Source organism: Coffea arabica, chromosome 7e, assembly GCF_036785885.1.
Source record: "Coffea arabica cultivar ET-39 chromosome 7e, Coffea Arabica ET-39 HiFi, whole genome shotgun sequence".
Lineage (NCBI taxonomy): Eukaryota > Viridiplantae > Streptophyta > Magnoliopsida > Gentianales > Rubiaceae > Coffea > Coffea arabica.
In genome coordinates this window covers 17087940-17108209 of record NC_092323.1, presented here as the reverse complement: position 1 = coordinate 17108209, position 20270 = coordinate 17087940, and the positions used below count along the sequence as shown (strand labels likewise).

At 34.8% G+C, this 20270-nt stretch overlaps 1 protein-coding gene across 2 annotated transcripts; it reads right to left on the bottom strand.

Moving 5' to 3' along the window:
- Positions 1-6510: 6510 nt before the first annotated feature.
- On the bottom strand, positions 6511-15321 carry LOC113702272 (putative DEAD-box ATP-dependent RNA helicase 29). Of its 2 annotated transcripts, none has more exons than XM_027223390.2 (11): positions 14820-15321; positions 13554-14715; positions 13418-13472; positions 12671-12772; positions 12111-12156; positions 9705-9781; positions 9419-9471; positions 8561-8642; positions 8415-8471; positions 7458-7596; positions 6511-7234 (listed from the first exon to the last, which is right to left on the bottom strand). In XM_027223390.2, the coding sequence occupies exons 1-11, from the start codon at positions 15181-15183 to the stop codon at positions 7023-7025; spliced, it is 2349 nt and encodes a 782-aa protein (XP_027079191.1). In that variant the 5' UTR covers positions 15184-15321; the 3' UTR covers positions 6511-7022. The 2 variants fall into 2 exon arrangements, with proteins under 2 accessions (XP_027079191.1, XP_071915207.1); XM_072059106.1 differs by having other exon boundaries at positions 13554-14618; positions 14820-15247.
- Between the last annotated feature and the right edge of the window lie 4949 nt (positions 15322-20270).

Genomic DNA, 20270 nt, shown 5'->3' with positions numbered 1-20270 from the left:
ATAAGGAAGTTTTATAAGGTAGATAACTAACTACTCAACTACCGACCTCATTGATAGACATTTGGAACATGTAAAAAAAAAGTCATAAATAAGATATATCGACCAATTAGTGGATCCAAATAGGTGATATTTGGATATAAAGAAAAATGATAACTTAAGTTCTGGGGCTATTGAGAAAATATTACAAGCTGTGGGTCCTCCAATTAGAATTCCTCTAAACTTGAAAACTACTGAAAAAGAAATCATACATGGGAAAAAGAGAATGACTATTTGCTCGTTCAACTTTGACATCTTCTATTATGTAAGGTCCAGACTGGGGAATGTCAACCCTAAAGTAAACTCCCAATTCCAAGAGTAGTAGGAAGAGAAGAGTACTTCAAAACAAAAAAAAAAAAAAAAGAAGAAAGAAAAAAAGGAAGTAGTAGGAAGAGCATTTACCTAAGGGTCAACTTTCATTTTCATCATATGTAAAGTTCCTCGAACCCTGACCAATTTCATTTCCGCCAAGAAGCAGCAAGCAGAGGCAGGCACATCACAGGAGCAGCAGCAAGAGGCGTTTCTGTCCGTTTCATTATTCCCTTCCCCAAACCTTTCCTTGTAATAGAGTAGGATTTTAAAAAAAAAAAAAAATATTTTCTATTTTTAACTTATATTAGGAGGATTCAAATTTTAAATTGAGAAGATCGACAACATAAGTGCAACGTCGTATGAACTAAATTATTTTTCATCGTCTTATATCCAGTTGAAACCGTGTAAAAAAGAATTTCTATTTCAAATATATTTTTTCTTTTCTTTGAGTACGAGGAAGTGAATCAACTACTCGAAGTAAATACACTAGTAAATGATTTCTATTTATAATGTTTTCGTTTTTATGCCGTAGCTTTAAGGGGAAACACACCCTCCCATCCCAAAGTTTTAGAGAATTGGATTTTGCCCCTATAAAAAATTTAAAATTATTAAAATGGTCTCTGAAAGTTTTAAACTTTTGGCCCACAAAAATTTGAAATCAATTTGTATTATGTATATAGGTTTAGATATATCTGAATTTGCCCGCTGAACCTAAATTTTTCGGTGATTTTAAATTTTCTCAATTCTACGAACACATAATTTTGTCTATAAATAGATGATACCCTGTTGATCACTAAAACTTTGTTCTCAAAGGAAATCATTCATCTTAGAAGACAAATGTTTGTGTAATTAAATTAATTAAATTGAAAATCATATGATAAAGACTCCTTATGAAAGGCAAGATTTCATAAACAAAAAAACTCGTAAAGATATATTGCCTTTAGCGTTTTTTCCTTGCCTGATTACAAAACTTGTTTTTTATAAACAAATGAAAATCTAAAAAGTTTAGTAGTGCACTTGTCTAATCTGGAGGTTCTTCTTCAAACCTATACAAAGCCCAATTGAACTTTCCTATCCCTCCATGGCATAGGAATAGAATAGATTGTTGACATTAGACAAAAATAAAATAAAATAAACAATGAATATCGCTAACATTTTTGGATGAGCTTTGGAAAAACTAAAAAGAAGTGCATTTAATTGGAGTTATTTAAAAAATAAAATCACATCAATTGTTAGGTTAGCCCATAGTGATTTGACCATATAATGTTAGACTTGGGTCCAGAGCAAACTGCTGGTTTTGCTACATCAAGTTCATGAAGTGCCCAGTTCTTTTCTTTCTTGGCCTTAAAGACTAGTTCAGAGGTCTTAGCATACAAAATTTCTTGGAGAATTTATCAACAAGGACTTGCTCTTTGACTATCAACTTGACCCAATTTCTTGGTTGTACGGTTGGACTTCTTCAACAATAGATATAATACATTTCTTTCAATAATTTTAAGGACACTCTAGTGGATTTGGTTCAATAATTTCTCTTGTTTTTATAATATTACTTTTGGCTTTAATTCTTTTACCAATTCCTGTTTAAGTTTTTAATGTGAATGTGGATTAGATGCACATGCAATATAAAGTCAAAGAATTTAAAGTCTTTTCTTTCATATGCAATGTGCAATGCATTCAAACTATCTCTTGTGCAAAAACTTTTATACTAGCAGTGTAGGAAAGATTGATCTCTCAACATATTCCACATTAAGATGTTTTTCATTTTAAGTTATCCGATTATATAGAAATCTGAGGGTGTTAAAATTGAAATTTTCAATCATTGAGATGTTTTGAAATGAGTAATTTCAAACATAATAACCAAAAATATTCAAGTAAATAATTAAATAATTTAAAGTAGAGGACACCAAATTAGAAGAAATTGAATATGCTGAAACTAGGACACAATTAAATGAAAGTGGACTAAACCCTAAACAGGGTGCGAATTATAATTACACTTTGTCTGACAATCAATAATACTAATACCTGTAGAAGTAGAAGAAGTCCAACGGTACAACCAGTTCTTGTTTTGGAATTATCCAAAAGTCATCTCTTACCAAGACGAAATAATGCAGCTGAATTTAACTTGAGATCAAATTTTTCAACACTTTGAAACTATACTTTTTGACTGTCCCTTTTCTCATGGGAGACCAGTATATAAATCCATGTCTCTCTGATTCTAAGGGAGAAAAAGACCCAAAAAAAAAAAGGTACAATTAGGTCAATCTCCATGTATACTAAAGTTTGGGATTTGATTAGGTAAGTAAGTATTTTGTAGATTTGACTAATTCAAATGTATGTTTAATTAGGCAGTTTTTGCAACTTAAGTGCATTGTTGCGCATAGGCTCAAGAGTGTGTTGTTGTCGCACAAATAATTTGGTCTACCTGTCCCAAAATAGTTCTATTTCACCATATAACTGGTAATTATGTTTATGGGCATATGTTAATGGCTTGTTCAATATTTATTAAATTGGCAGGGCATTAGACCAGGCTGGGTCTTTAGTTTGACCGGACAAGAAATTGACCCGATCAAACCCGGTTGATCCGGTGGTTCAACTGGAAATCCGTCCGATTTTTCAATTGACCTAATTTACCTTTTTTTTTTAATTGTGGGTCTTTGTTTTTGAAACAAAATATATATATACTTTTGATAAGGTTTGTACATTGGATCTTCATTTAAATATATATAGACTTTATTACTTGTTTAGTTTTTATTTGATAACTAAATATTTTTTAATAAACTTGTTTATTTTTTATTATACAATTAATCCTTTTAACTTTTAAACTGACAATATTTGATTAGTTAGAAAATTACTTTATTTTTAAATAAAATAAAATAATGAAAAATAATGCTATATTTTTTAAAACAAGCGCTATAAATTTTGTTTTATACTTGACTATATAATTTATTTATTTAAAAGTATGATAAATAAAATTAAATCTTCTATTAATATCTGTATATTTATTATATATCTTTCTAAGTATAATAATTAGTATCTAAAAGTACTTTATTATATATTTTATGTATATTAAAATTATTATTTTATATTTATAAATATTAAATTAATACTTACCGGTTCAACCAATGATCCAATCCCTCTGTCGAGTTCATTATCGGGTCGGGTTTAATAACTATGATATTTAATTATTCAGATATATTTTCATTTATCATTATCAAATAAAGCCATTCCTTTTAGGGTTGAAAGCCTTTTTATTTGTGAAATATTAACTAGGTTGAGATGTGAAGTTAAGTTTCAATTCATACCGCTTTTAGTTTGTAGTTTGTAGTTAGTAGATAATCTGTAAGAATTACTTTAATTTTGCTTTTGTCTTGAAAAAGAATAACCTATCTATTGAATTATTACTTTCAACCAAAAAAAATACATACATAAACACACACACACACACACAAACACATAAATAAATATATACATACATACATACATACATATATATACATACACACACGTGTTTGTGTGTGTTCACCGCCATGTTTTAGCACCATCATTTTTTTGTGTATGTTACTAAGTAAACTGATCTTTCATGTTAATTATTGTCTCTTATTTCACAGCAGATATACTACGCTACTTCGGCCACAACCCACCCCACCATCCCGAGTAGAATAAAAGTCTTGATCTGGATTTCCCTACTATGAACACTTCAGATCCTTTTCATTTATTCACTAGACAAATTCTTAGCCACCTTTCCATCTCAGGCAATAAGAAGTAGCAGGAAAGAACCAACAGCAGCTGCAACAATTCTATATAAACAAAAAGGAAAAATACGCTTTTCACTAATTCTTTGTGATGAGAATGTTTTGCTGACCAATTTGCATGTAATATTTGACTGGTATTAAAACAGTGTCGACTACAATAGTCTAAACTAAAATGCTAAAACAAAATTGTTGGTTCTTGTTTTTTTTTTTTTTGGTAGCAGGAACTTCACTCTTTAAGTAAAGTTGTAATAGCTATGTTCTTAATTCAGAAATTGGAGTTCTTTACTGATATATGAATAGAGTATTGAAAGAAGAATTAGGGGGTATTTTAGATGCCATTACTGAGGTATTTTCCTAAATTTTTTGTGAAATCAATTGGTTTTTCAAGTACTAAACCTACTCTGGATTAAGCAGCATAGAAATTTTAATTACATGGTTCTTCAATCTTTACACAAAAAATCACATTCTTATTTTGAATATTTAGAATTTTTTTCCTATTTTCATGGGTAGTTTGTGGGTTTCATCTTCTTTTGAAGTACATTCAAGAAGTTCGCTGCAAGACTAGGGTAATATTAACTGTAAGTTTAAATTAGAGATTCCTAAATGATTTCTAGTTGAAAAAATAGAATTATTTTATACACCAATTCCGTTCGGATTGTTTTTTCTTTTGTTGGAGGTGTTTTTAAAGCATTTCTGTGTAATATTCGATAGATGCATCTAAAAAATAAAACAGTATTTGAAAAATGTGTTTCAAAATTTTCAAAAAATTTGTTTCTTAAAAACAGGTTCTGGAACCACAGAAATGCACAACTAAATCTATCAGCATAAAACAGCCTGCATATTATAACCATGGTTTTCTTTGAGCACTTAGACAAGAGAAACTTCAGCTGGTATTGTGACCATAAAAAATACAACTAGTTTATCAGCAAAAAACAGCTTAATTATGATTCCAATAATGACAAGAAAGATGTGAATTTTCTGAAAATTAGAAGATGGATTAGTTTCTAAACTTTCATTAACAAAAAAAAAAAAAATTTTGGGCATCAAAATCATCTCTAACATGATAGAGAATGATATCTTGGGCTACCAGCAACTAGAGAAAAATATGTTGCCGGAACCATTATGTTGTGCCACATTGGATGTTTTTTATTAGCTCAGTTTGGTCTATCAAATCAAATGATAGTTTTGTTGGAACATTAACATCCAAAATTTGCAATGACAAAAAAAATTGTAGTAGAAAGTTTAGACTAAAAGATACGCTTAATGAACTACAAAAATGACAATTCAGTAGTACAACAAAGTAAAGAAATGCTTAGGATCTGTTTGATAATATAAAAAAGTGCTGAAACTAAATCTTTTCAGACATTCAGATGTTTTGAATGTTTGATAAATGAAAATCTATCTACTGAAATTGTTAAGCAGTGCTGCACTTGTGTGTATTTTTTTCAACATAAGAATCCTAACTGAATGCTTAATTCTGATAAGAATCAATAGAATTACTTCAACTACTTTATCTTATCTACCAAATCTAGTCTTGTTTGTTAATTATGTTCAAAATTCTTATCTAATTAAACAACCTGATATTCTCTATCTAACGGTTTTCAATTTCTCTTTTCTTCCTTTTTAATGACTTTCACATCTTCTCCATACTCCTCATATAATATATTTCATTTTTTATATTAATTTGATTTAAAAACAAATAATGTCATTTTCATACCTAACAATTTTAAACTAATTAAATCATAGATTCTATTTTTTTTTTTGAATGAAAAGATATAAGGGCAAAATTATCAAATTAAACTTATTAAGCATTCAGTTATAAATATTTATCAAATAGTATAAATAGACTTAGCATTAAAATTCAGACATTCATATCTTTATTTTCAATACTTAAAATTCAGCAAATTAATTGTTTCAGTATTCATATTTCAGAATTCAGATTCAGTTTTATCAAACGTAACCTTAAACTTGGGTGATATTAATGGATGAAAACTAATGATTAAATGGTTGTAGCAAGAATGGCCTGAAATGAGAAGTCCAAATCATGTCAATTTTTAACTTCGTGTCTTATCATCAGTAGGGGATTCGTTCCTAAATGTTTGAAATGGGTTCACATGAAAAAGGGAAAAATATGGAAGAAGCAGACAATAGAGGACAATCGCAGTAACAACTGAAAATTGGTTCGTAGTGAAGTCTTGACATTCTTCGTTCCTAAAAGAAGCCCAACTGAATTGTACGGATTGTAGCCCAACAATCCATCTGTGGTTGAGTGGGAATCATGCTACGGTTCAGTTTCTTGCCCTTCCTTGAAAGACTATCATTTTGTGGAGTATCAAGTTTTGGTATTAGGCAGGTCACTTCTGTTTTGACTAGCCCAAAAATCAGCAATTTATCACATAGCCCAAAAAAATGTGAGCAATATTGAACTTTGATATTGATACACAAATGGATGAAACCAACTTCACCACAAGCCTAAACATTGCTACAAATTTGAGTTTCATGCACAACGATTGAAAGACTAGAGTACAACATTTTGTAATGGCGCCATTTTTTTTTGCAGAAATTTACTTCAGTATTATTAATAAAACCAAGTTACAATGGTGTAGTGAAAAGCAGAGATAAGTAAAACTACGCCCTTACAACTTGTGTTCGGACAAAAGGAATTTCCCTGCCATCCAAAAGTATAGTCGCTTTGACGCCCCCAGGAAGTTGTTGAAATGCAGTACTGAGAAAATCATCCTGAGCCTCCATAGTTGCTAACTTGTCAGCCACACTATTCGCTTCCTTGAAAATGTGATCGACTGTAGAGTGAAAGCTCCGAAGCAATTCCTGAATCCTTCGTAAGGAGTTACACAACGGCCACTTTGACAGACTCCCTGCTTCCAGCAGATGGACTAAACTCTCCGAATCCACTTATATTTATCACTTTGTCCTCCCTCTCTTACCATTTTTGTTGAATTTCTTACCCTTCTTAGATTTACTCTTCATGTGAGAAATTCTGTTAGCTTTCTTCTGCCTTTCCTTCCGAACTTGTTCAATATCTTTAATTTCTGAACGTACGTTAGCATTGGGGATTGAGTGACGCTTTTGTCCCCCTCTAAACCGTCTGTTATTTCCTTGGACTCCAGGCGCCCCTGTTGAAAAATAGACGCATGATCAAATTTTGAACTTGTTACTGTTTTTTCACACTTTCAGTTCAGAACCCGTTCCCCACCTTCCCCAAATTGAAATATGTAGGCAAGAAAAGAAGCTTCTTGCAGAAATATTACTGTTTGATAATCATAGAAAACTCTCGACTGACCATATTTAGTGATGTCTTAGTAGGCAAGTAAATGAAATGACCTAAGCTATGATTACCTGCAAAACTTCTAGAATCTTCACCATTTCCATCATTAGCATCTCCCTTTAGATACACTTTACTGTGTGATCGTTCTTTCCACTTCTTGTATATCCCGGTTTTCTTAGCTTTCACTTTTGCACCACCTTCTGTCTTTACCTACAGACGCAGAAGAAAGACTTGAGCTTCAAAAAGCTCAAAGACCAATAGAACCACACAAGATAAAACTGAAGAAATATCGTCAGGAAACATCAGATACAGGATAAGTAGAGAAGGATACCCTCGTATTCGTCAATAACCATTTTACAATTTGCAATAAAGGGAACCTATTGCCTAAGGAAGTGAAAGGAAGAACTTCAAAGAAAGGACCAACTTTCCACAAGTTCCTGGCTCCGTGTACAACTTGCAGTATGTTGCATATTAGAATTACAACAAAGGTCACCAGGGTTTCAAACTTAAAATCACCAGGACCAATATAAGTCTACTCCAAAATGATCACAAAGGGTTGGAATGAGTCCTTACAGTTTTTGAAATCTATAGATATTAGATTCACACAATCAAAAGAAAAAAAAGAAAAGAAAAGGAACCAACACATATTTTGTGCATCATATGTGAAATATGACCCTCTTGGCTTATTGGAAAGAGAAAGTTACTTGTTACCCTTCATATGAAAGATTATAGAAGAAGAGACTAGCAAAATAGTGATTTGAAGCATTAGGTTGTGCCATTATCTAAACACCAGCCACTGTAGTGACATGCAGGTAATGTTCAGTGAGCAGATTATCAACTTTTCCACCCAATGTAGGCATCACTGTACTTGAAATACAAAATTTGGTATTTCTCCTTGGGAGCAGCTAAGCAAAAACTTTATGTTCTCAAAATTTATTTGCCCATAAATATCAGCCCAAAAAAACCATAAAGCCTATCAAATATAAGCAGCACAATATGCACAAACAAAAGTAGAAAAAAAGGAGCACCTTTCCGCTAGCTGTCACACGTTCCCCATTATTCAATTTGATATATTTCTTGCTCCTCTGCCATCAAACACATCAGAATATGATTGTCAACAGGAAAAAACGTCAAGAATAAACAGATGGATAAGCACTTTAATAGTCCAACGCACCTTATCCCAGTGATAGGCTGATTTTTGCTTTACCAACCCCTCACTATCATCTGCAACTAAATCCAGAACAGCAGCTTCCAACCTGATCAAGTGTTTTTCAGTTCCATCAAGATTTTAATGTTTAAATCATAAAATTCCATAATGGGGATGACCATTAAAAGTTGCACATTCACATTTTTGCCCTCTACTCCTAGCATGTGCCTGTGCACATAAGAAACGGAGAAACGTTTTCTTCTTTCTGTAGCTTTTATCATGTTCCAACAGTCATTAATCCCCAATTTAAGAAAAGGTTAAAGTACAAAATAGCTCCATGTGGTTAGTAAATCTTAACATTAAAATTTCAAACCTATTATAATTCCTTAAACATTTGGCTTAACAGCAACTTGTTAAAGTTTCATCATAAATAAGCCAATTCAAATTAAGAAGTCAAAAAGAAATTAACCATTTTTGTACAAGGGTATGTATATAAGGGCCTAGTACCATTCTGATGAGACCATTGTTTTTAACGCTTGAAGTTGGTCTTACCCCCTTTATCCAAAATGAAACAGGGGTGAAAGGCAGGTTCTGATAGCACGAGTTGTATGTCCTACTGCCAAAGCAAGAGTATATAAATTACGAAGCACTATTAGGACTTACTGTCAGGAATTATCCTTCTGCAAATGCAATTGAGCTTATGACTCGCTATTCTTTGCATATCAGACGAAAATTATTTGAATTGCAAATTTTGAGCTTTTCACTCTTCCAATGACATATTTTTTTAACAAACAATTAAGAAAAAGTAACACATTTACTCTTGACAGTTTAATAGATCACATGAGCTGAAATTAAGTGACATTAACATGCAGTTTAATTCAATACCTGTTTGATTCCAGCCCCTGATTAGCTCTGACAGAAAGTCCTGCCTCAAAATGCTGAAGTTGATAGAAAGAAATAAGTTATAACAGTACAGGAATGTTTGAGACTACCAAGAAACACACCAAATAGTTGGGGGGGGGGGGGGAGAGAGAGAGAGAGAGAGAGAGAGGAGGAGAGAGCTCAAGGAATTAGAATATTGAACTGCAGCTTAAATTCATGATAAAAAGGAAGAATTCTATCTCTCAATAGCTACACAACTTCATATGAAAGGAGGAACTTTTTTACTAACCTGATTTGTGGGAACTGAACTTATAAAGTACTCCTCATCTTTGAAGCTCTTTGGCTTCTTCCTTTTTGAGCCAGAAACTGCCATAACATTGCAGAACGTTAATAACTATGTATCCAAAGCTTTTAATGAAATGTCACAGAAGACTCAACAATCAAACATTTCATCACGAAATTCAATTTCAAAAAGTCAATGACATCAGTTAGGGATTTGGTTTCCAAATACAATAAAGCTCATGTTTCAAACTGTTCATGAACTGTTAAAGTTGTATGACAGCTGTTGTATCATATCATGTACCTGTTCTCATTGGACCTGTTCATTGTGTCAACATTATCAACCCTAAGGGCCTGTTAGCTTATAGAAAAGTACTTTCCTAGTACAGCTTTTAATATAAGTACTCATTAACTGATTAAGTGCTTTTAAATATATTGTTTGGAGATATAATTCAATAAGTACTTATTGTATTGGATAATGTGTAATTTAAAAATTTTTAAAAGTGTTTATCTCTTTATTTGGTTCATAATATATGATAAAATGATTAAATTTGATGTTTTATTTTTTAAATCACAAAAGCTACTCTAAAAGCACCAAATTTGAGCTTTTGCTAAAAGTACGTTTAACACCAGAAACTCAACTCCTAATTTTATGGGATGATCAGCAAACACTTTAAAAGTACATTTAGCAACTAAAAGTACTTTTTTACCAAAAGCACTGCAACCCCAAACGGGGCCTAAGTTTACTAGTATAGATTCATGTCAAACATGGTCCTATTGGTTTACCAAAAGCACCGCAACCGCAAACATGGCATGAGTTTGCTAGCATAGATTCATGTCAAACATGGTCCTATTGGTTTAATACACTAGCATGATTTGCACGATTTTAGCTTAACTGTTTAAAGCAAAATTACATAACCTGTTTGACTATAATTAATCTAGCAATAAACTTATAATGACAGAATGATATGAAATTAGTGTAACTCTAAGACGTTAAATAAACTACAAAAGCAGTGCATTAGCAATTTCCAAACTGCAGAGTCAACATGCTATTTTTTAAAATTTTGAAAGCCTCTCCAAAATATGAAAAGGTCATCATATAAAACTGCATAAACTTCTTAAAAATCTCAAATCTTCATAAAATTGGAGCAATTTTTTTCTTTAATAATCATATCAAACAGGAAGACCAGTATTGCTTCTAATTAAGCAGCCAAATGTAGTCTACACAGTTCACCATATTGCCAGGAATCTCTAAATGCGGCAGCCAGAATGTCCAAGAGACATTTTAAAAACAAAAGTTAAAAAATTATCACCATGAGAAACATGGTTATTTTGCCAGTCTATAATGACAACTAATATCTTATGTCCCAGAAGCCAGAGGAAAGAAAGAGATACAACATTCCTGTTCTTGAAAGATGAAACCACACTAACACAGTTAATGATTCGATATTTTGAAGAGTAAAGTAAGAAAGATCACAACTCTTTGAGGATTCACATATAGGAAACATTCAACTTTTCGAGGATTCACTTATAGGATGCATTCAGCCATATTTTTGAACAGCTAAACCTGGCTTAGGCCAGTGTTTCAAGCTAAAATGCAGAAAATCAAGCAACTTCAGCTTTTGGACCACTCAAATGCACCAAATCAAACTGGATTCAGTAGATTAGCCAGTGTCCATGAGGACTGATATATCCACTACAATGAGAACTGGCCACCTCAATTTACATGTAAAAACCCAAAACATATTCAGGCAAGTCTAGAATTCTTTTCAAATTAGAGATGCCTAAGTTGAGAGTTTTTAGAGGAAAATTATAAACAACAGAAAAGATGACAGATACAAGAAAAGAAGAGAAGAGAAAATTAATTACCTTATATACTGCTCTGGAGTTAGGAAAGAAATGGAACAATTTTGGACCAATTGAATATTGATTTTGTTGTTTAAAAATTTGTGAATAAACTTGGCATTTTGAAGCACTTTTAAGCTTTAAGTTGGTTTTCTCTCAATCTCTCCTCCCCTATTAGAGAGAAAACTCTTAAACTGATCCATCTCTTTGTTCTTCCCATTTTTTTCTTATCTTCCAACTTATATCTAAGAAAGAAGGGAAAAACTCAACCTTCTTCTTCTCTTCTTTTCTCCAAAACTCAACAAGCAAAACAGGCCAACAAGTCCTGCCTCTGGCCAATAATATTTGATTCTGAAGCTGATCCTAACTTCCAATTATGGTTACTTGCAATTTAGTCATGACTCCTAGAATAAATTACACCTTGCATTACTGACTCGTAATGACATGGATGCCAACCATAATCTCAATATTTTTTATCATTTTAATTCATACTATCAATTGAATAATACTAGCATTCAAAAATGTATATCCAAATGGACAAAGAAGAAACTAGCAAGTAACCAAAACAAACCTTGCATCTCCTCGCCCATTGAAGAATTGTTTTCAGTCAGAACTTCCTGAAACACAGAGAAGAAATCAAACAAGCTCAAGAACGATTAATCCAATGTCTCTTCCAAGAAATATTTCTGTTATCAGGGCACTCCATCTTCCCACATGCTATATGTAACTTCACATTAAATCTGATTAAAGAAACTCAAAAATGTTTTGATTAGGTGCTTTCTTTTCTTTCATAGTTAGTGTCATAGGACATAATATATGAACAAAGAACTTCAGAAAAAGAAAAGATCAGGAATCTAAGTTTTGACATGTAATATAAGCAAGATTTTATACAAGATCTGTAAATGAGAGATGGATATGATCTCAGCGCCAAAATAAGATAACAAAATCTAGCACTTGCATAGCATGCAGCACTGTACAACAAAATCAAAAGCCTAATAAGCAGATGGTAGCATGTTCCAACCATTATTCAATAACCTATTGCTTACTGCAAGGTTCCTAGAATCTAAAATTGGCAAAATGTAGCCATAATCTAACACGTCCTAGTTGAAAAGATTTTATTGAAGGATATACCTTTCTGACATTCTCAGTAGAACGCTGCTGATGGACTTTATTTATAACCTCCTCATGGATAGCTCTTTTCTTCCTCATGACATCAACCCATTGATCAGACTTCTGAAAATCAGATGAATTTGATAAATAAGAGCTAGCTCACTTTACCAATTCATTTGAGATTAAAATCTGAACTAAATTTTAAGCATCCATCTAATCATTTGATAATTGATCAACCTCTGCCCAATTCAAGGGAATCATGGGAAGGAACAGATCATGATTTTTTAAGACCAGAAGTACGATTTCATAAAATAATTCTCAATCAAGATATGATCATATACAAAACCTGCTGTAACGCTAAATAATTCTTATTAGAGATTAATGACCGTAAATACCAGTTAGACTCTTCAGTGAAGTTCATATATGATGACAATTCAGTTGATAGACCTGGTTATTCATATGTAGGAGAAAGGATAAATCTGGTCCCACATCTTAAGTCTAAGAACTCATAGAAATTTGCAATATCAATTATCCCATTAAAAACCATTTCAACTTGGATTTTCATGTTTCCATTTAGCAAGCTGGATTGCAAAAATGCAGATTATCAAATGTACCTTGAACTATCAGCAATTAGACTCTAGAGAGGAAAAGGCAGGAGCATGTGCATGAAAAGTACAAGTACACTGCAGAGGTTAAAATTATCCATGCAACTAGCTATCATTAGAACCAAATGTAACAATAGACGAGGATGCGAGAGCAGAAAGTTACCTGATGTTTTGATTTAGCAGCTTCACCTTCAGCCTCCAAAATTGTTTGCTTTGGTCTAACAAAAGTCATCAATATAACAGTTAAAACTACATAATCAACATTTACATGCATCAAGTAGACAATTGCCAACCTTTACCTGAATGCTTTCAAGCGTTCAGAAAATGCTAGTGCTGTTAACTCATTGCCACCCAGGAGATTCCAAAATACTGGGTGCAACCCTTCACGGGACAGGTCTTTTAATCTTTTAATGGACTCCCTAGAGGGTTTTGCTTTTGTTTTTGCATACAGTTTGAATGCTTTTGTACAAGGTCTCTGTAAAGCAGAGAGCTCAGCAGATGAGTCAATAATTTCCCGAACTCTGTCTGACAAGAGATCTATAACTGTTTGGGGAAAACGACCATAGACAGTTTCTCCATTTGCAACTGCTTGATCTACGGTGGACATTGCACCATCCATATCCTGTAAAACCTCTTCTTCTGTTGGAGCAGCTCTGATTGGCTTCGAGAGAAATAGATGAAGATCTAACAGGTAAGGCATATCTTCAGACGTTACTAAACAAAATGCAGCACCAGTGCGACCAGCCCGGGCAGCTCGTCCTACTCGATGGACAAAAAGTTTAGGTTTGGCAGGGAAATCAAAGTTTATGACATTGTCAAGCAATGGGATGTCAATTCCCCTAGCTGCAACATCTGTCACTATCAACAGCATAGTTTTTCTTGCTCTAAATCTTGAAACGTGAATCTTGCGAGCATCCTGATCCATATCACCATAACACACAGAGGGCTCAATGCCCTCTTCCCTACACAAAATACTCAAGAACTCGACATGATATTTTGTGGAAACAAAAACCAGAGTCTGCTGATCAGAGCTGATATGTTCCCGTATCAGATACAACAATGCAGCATACTTCTCTTCCTGCCTTAAGGTTAAAAATGTCAGTTTCAAGTCTGGACTAATTTTCATTTCTAAATCTAGACGCACAAGCTGAGGGTCCTGCAGACCAGCCTTGGCAAATTCAGCAAGGGCACCGGGTAATGTTGCACTAAAGAGTAATGTTTGGCGGTTTTCATTTAGCTGGGAAAGAATCTTATACAACTGCTCTGCAAATCCCTTCTCAAAGAGCTGATCAGCTTCATCAAACACAACATATTCCACAGTGCGCAATGACATATCATCAATCTCAGACAAATGGTGCATTAGCCTGCCAGGAGTTGCAATTATGATATCAGGATTCTGTGCCAATTCCTCAAACTGGCTTTCCATACTATCACCACCAACTAGTAAACTAATGCGAAGATCTACACAATAACAAAGAAAGACTACCTTTCAATATTTATCTCCAAAATCAATTATTCTTCAACTATAAAAAAACTAGAAAAGTTTAGAAAATAAAATGAATAACCTGTGAAACGGCCAAGTTCTTTGGCGAATTTGAGGGTTTGAATAGCCAATTCACGAGAGCAAGAAAGAATCAGGGCACGGACGCCGGCTTGGGGTACATGTTGCCGGAGTTTCTCGAGCATGGGGATCAAAAAAGCTGCCGTCTTACCGGAGCCAGTACGAGCCATGGCGACGACGTCGTTTCCGGCGAGTATTAGGGGCATGGACTTGCGCTGAATTGGCGTGGGCACTTGATAACCTTTTCTCTTAATTCCTCGATAAACATTTGGGCTGAGCTTCAGAGATTCGAAACCTCCGGATTTCGATTTCTTCTCTTGCTTTTGTTTCCGTTTCAGCTCGCTTTTCGAGCTAGCTAGCACCGCCATTGATGCCGCCGGAGAATGGTTCGGCGGCGTGGGGAGAGGGGCCGGTTTTAGGGTTTTAGGAGTAGAAAGGTTTTGGGAGTAGAAAGATTTTATACCCTATACGACGTCGCAGACAAAATATCACCTTAATGGCTAGATTGGGAGTTTAGAATAGAAAAGAAAAGAAAAGAAAGGATTGGCTAGGAAAGCAGAGGGAATTTCGCCATTTTGGTCTCTAAGGATTTTCGCTAAAATCAATTTCATTCTTGATGATTTATTTAACTACTTTAGTTCTGGAATAAGTTTTACACTTCTAATTAGGACTTACGCAATGGTACCACCATATTTTATACAATCTATACGGTTGGGTAGCGGTATAATCATAATTAAAAGGCTAAACTTCAGTCATTAATAGATTCGAACAATCCACCTATGTGATTAACTTTGAAAAATAGAAAAGAATAGGAGAAAATTGGGAGAAGAACTAGGGTTTCATAGAAATCAGTATGTGGTTAACTTTGAAAAATTGAAGGCTGTGTTTGGATCCCCAAATATTTCAAAAACTGTATTTGTAGTCCAAAAACATGGCAGGAAAATTTCAAACATCTACAGTGTACATTTTAGAAAACGACACCGTTTTATTAATTTCTATCTCGTCTCTGTTTTTGTGTCCCAAATACAGAACGAGTGTCAGAAAGAGCACTTTCCTCTTCTCTCGCTGTCTTTGCCCAAGCTTCACCTTTCCTCCATTATTGCTCTGGAACAACCGCAAAACTCACATTCAACTTGAGCCGAGCTTCTCCCTGTAGACGGCACCGATTGTACGGCTAATGCAGGCCACCTACGGTGGGTAAAGAGATATCCTCCAGTAAGACTACTGTTGCCGAAGCTGCACTATTTCCGCCATTGTTGCCCTCGAACAACCTGTGTTTGGACATTCAACTTGCGGCGAGGTTGTCCGACCATTGCGGCTCCAGATCTACGGCAAAATCAAATCACTTGAGGCACCTTCTTCTACGGTGTTAAACGGTCGTCTCAGCTCATCAGGTTAGTACTACCAGAATGACTTCTCGACAGTATGTTTTGCATTTCAAGTCTGTTTTTTAGCAATGATACAACAAGCTCCATCTTTCTCATAGCCCCATTTTGATGTATTGAGACCTTCATATCATCCTTGTATTAGCATTCTGCCCAAACACCCAAATCTCGTCTGGTGTACTTAAGCTGGTTCAAAAACCCCAAAATTTGAATGTCTGTCTGTTGGTATGTTAATTGACAAGCCTCTGTGAAATTTTTTGTGGTATGAACATACAGTTGTCTCCAGTTTGTCTTCAGCTTCAGACGGTTATCAATTGGCAATGGTTATGCTTCCTGTGTGGGTTTAATTGCACAAAATGTCTACCAGTTGCAATTGATTATCAAGTTGCAATTTTTATTAGGCTAATAATCTCTTATATCACTGGGTTTAGACCGAAGCTTACATAGACAGTTGTAACTTCAGAGTGAATTATCCATCCTGTTGTGGCCAACACTTTGCCAAAACTGTTATTGTAGGGAGGTAGGCTTCATTCTTATATGCACTAGCTTCTGATATAGTGTCGCTGTCCTGTCTTTTTGGCCATTTACCACGCCAGGTCCGTATATTCTCCACCATGGAAGTACTTCATTTCTAGCAATAAAATTCAAATTAGTGCCTGTTGTACGGCTATTTCTTTAATTCTCAGAAATTGTTACGTTTTGTAGCTGCTTTCACATCTCGGATAATAGAAAATGTGCTTCACAGTGATAATACCTGCGGCCATTCAATTTACTGCTTGACAGATCTTGTTTAGAGGGAAAGAATTTTGTTTTCACACACTGGAAGTTGATATCCATTAGTATCTGTTCCTCTGTACATGCACCTTCTACAATTTCTATGAATTAAGAGTTGGAAAGTAGTTATTAATAAAAATTGTCGGTTGAGCTTGCATCTGCCTTCATTTCAAAAGCTCCCGCTTGGGTCTCTTCATTTAAATAGATGGTAATATGTGCAGTAACCCATAACACTGGTATCTAATATGGCTTTTGGACACTGTTAAGAGTCTTATGGCAACAGCAGTTCAATTGTTTCCGCAACTTAAATAGCCTCATACTAGTATTTTTATGTATTAAGTTTAGCTCAGATTTCTACGGTTAACTTTCTTCACTTTGAGGTGAACCATTTAGGTGATACTTTTTAGAAGCCTACTGCAACTACATGCCCCCTGTTACTCGACGTGCTTGGAAGGGTATGAGCTACTTCCACGCTTGGGGTCTTTATTAGATTATATGAGTATTTATTCATTAATGGATAACACTAACTTCTCTCGCTGTCCAGCTTTTCAAAAACGTAGGCACCTAGGTAGTTATTCTTCGAAGTCAGCTTGTGGAGAGAACGATTTGCAGCTGTGCATCACCAACTACTTCAAGGTAAAGCTGTTTAAGCCATGCAAACTGGTTGAATGCCATAGATTAGAAAGAAACTATGCCATGCAAACTCTTTAAGCTAAAAAATTTCCTTTGCCATGCATTGTTTCCATCATAAATCCAAAAAAGATGAGTCGACCACGAGCAAAGTATTCCCAGCGTAATACTTTCACTGAACAACACGAAATTGCATTTGCCCAACATCTATTGAGTATGCATAGGAAGGGAGAAATAACCCCTACCACCATCGGGAGTCATGTCATCCCCGAAGTTATGGCTACGCTTAACGCTACCTTCGGCACTTCCTTTCCCAAAAATGCCATCAGATCGAAGTACTATGCCCTGCAGAGCCTGACCAGACTGTATATTTCATTCAAGAGGCGAGGTACTGGTATGGGTTGGGACTCTTCGAAATACACTTTCATGATGGATGATGGCCGCTGGGCTGATCTACTCCAGGTTGGCTAACTTGTACTTATATTTCCTATTTCATTTCAGTTATTTTTCTATTTTGTAGACTTGCCTATGTGACCAGGTTGTGCAATTCCTTTTGTACTCTGTTCCGATATTTTCCTTTATTATTTATTAGTACATAAATCTGTTCGAAATCAGTTTTTCATTTCAATTTCCTTTCGATTATTTGCTGGCTGACGACCAAAGCAATATAGCCTCTGTCTTGGGTGTTTTATGCATTATATAATGCTTTTTGTGATGTATTTTTTTAAGGTGAACAGCGACTTCACAAGGTTTTATAATAGATCATGCTATGTATTTCATTTGCTTGAGGAAGTCTTCATGAACCAAGGCGCTACAGGGGACTATAGTGGGGCACATGAAGAATCGCCCCTCAACACCGATGAGGAGTTGGAAATGGAGAATGCGGCGAGAAGTGCTAAACCCTCGGATGTTGTTAACGTTGGTTCATCGGGTGAAGATGTTAAGTTGCCTTCGGCTAGGAAAGGGAAAGGGAAAGGGAAAGGGAAAGTGACTAAGGAGAAAAAAAAGCGCAAATCAGGAGACATGTCAGAGGATTCATTCTTCTCAGGTTCTTCAAGGGAATTCCAACAGTATATGCGTGTGCTAGACAGCATTGAGACAAAATTGAGTGGTAAAAAGGGAGATAGCATGACTGGTTCGGTCTGTTCACCGTCGAAAACTACACATCGCCCTGTGGATGCTGATGCTGAGCTAAAGGCCGCGTTGGCACAGCTCCTCGCCCTGAATCTAGACATAAATGTGCATTTGGGCGTTGCTGATATTTTACAAGATTCTTCAGAGTGGGCGATTTGGAATACTTGCACTACTGATACTGCTCGTCTTGCATTTGTGAGGCGCAGAGGGTTCTTACCCCCTGAGTAGATCGAGACCAGTCCAGTTTTATTATAGTTACGCTTATTAGAGCTTGTTAAATGCTTGTGTTTTCCTCCCTGCTCTGCCATTTGAGTATTGAGTTGGCAGTAGGTTTGGTATGAGTATGACTATGCCTTAACTTTAGTAGCAATCATGCCGTTGTACCGGAAAACTGTTTTTCATTATTTTTTCCTTATTTTTTTCGCACACGCTTGTATGAAACAATTGTTTATTAGATTTTTATGTTGCCTTTAATTGTCTTGATTTTTTTAGTGTTGCATTTAACTTATGGAATTTAAGTGCTTTGCTTATAGTTACAGCTGTTCGGGTTTTAAACTTTTCTATGTACGCAAGGGTTACGCTTGTTACGTTTATTTCCATAACTTTAATATGCTTATTAGTGCATTTGTGTAATATCTCCTATCGCATATGGATGTTAGGTGTCCTGTATATCCATCCTGTGTGTACACAGCAATCCATCTTGGAACTGGCCGTGCTTCAAAGTGTAGAAGCCATCAACCTTAACATCGTTTTTCATATCAATTTTTACTGTACTTCATTGATTAGCTAATACTGTATGTTGTTAACTCCTATCCCATTACTATGCTGTCTTATGGTTGCATGTACTTGTAATTTGACGGAAATATAATATCGAGATTGGAAATATATTGCACTTATATAGAAAATGTCTATCCACTTGCATGCATGGGAATTATTGGGTGTAATCCATATGTACTATGAGTCTAGAGGCGAAATCTTCTACATTCATTAGTGTTTCCAGTTTATTTTTTGAAAAACTGTATTCGATTGATATTGCATTTCCATGTGGATGCAGGTTGGCTATTTTCTGGAGCTCTAGCAACAGTACGTCTCCGCAAAGTAACGAGTCTCTCTCTCTCTCTCCATTGATTGCTAATTGTCAGTGCTTTGTTTCGGTTGCACTCTTTATTTGTCTCCTCATAATATCTCCTTTCATGCACAAACTGCAGCACGTGCATTTTGTTTTCAAAATTTCATATTAAACTAATAGGCTACATTTTGGCCCCCTATAAACTATAGCTAGCATGTATTGGTGATTACGCCTACTTCTACCTTAAGTGTTCTTACACAAAAATGAGATTTTTAACATTTACTATGGTTTCATCTCCGAGACTATCATAAACTTGCCTATTAGTATGTCAATAAAGTAAGAGTTACTTCCTGAATATAAACGATAGCCTGACCTCTCGTCTCTCTTATTTGCATTTACTCATATCAGCTTGTACTTGGGATAACACTAGTCTTGACATCATTCTCAAGGGTTATCTCAATTG

What these genes read in the sequence shown, in the direction of transcription:
- LOC113702272 (XM_027223390.2), bottom strand. Translation starts at nt 15,183, where the DNA reads ATGGCGGTGCTAGCTAGCTCGAAAAGCGAGCTGAAACGGAAACAAAAG. An exon ending in GAACGCTTGAAAGCATTCAG is followed by an intron (nt 13,473 to 13,553) that starts GTAAAGGTTGGC and finishes GACTTTTGTTAG; the next exon opens with ACCAAAGCAAACAATTTTGG. An exon ending in CAGCCTATCACTGGGATAAG is followed by an intron (nt 8,472 to 8,560) that starts GTGCGTTGGACT and finishes GTTTGATGGCAG; the next exon opens with AGGAGCAAGAAATATATCAA.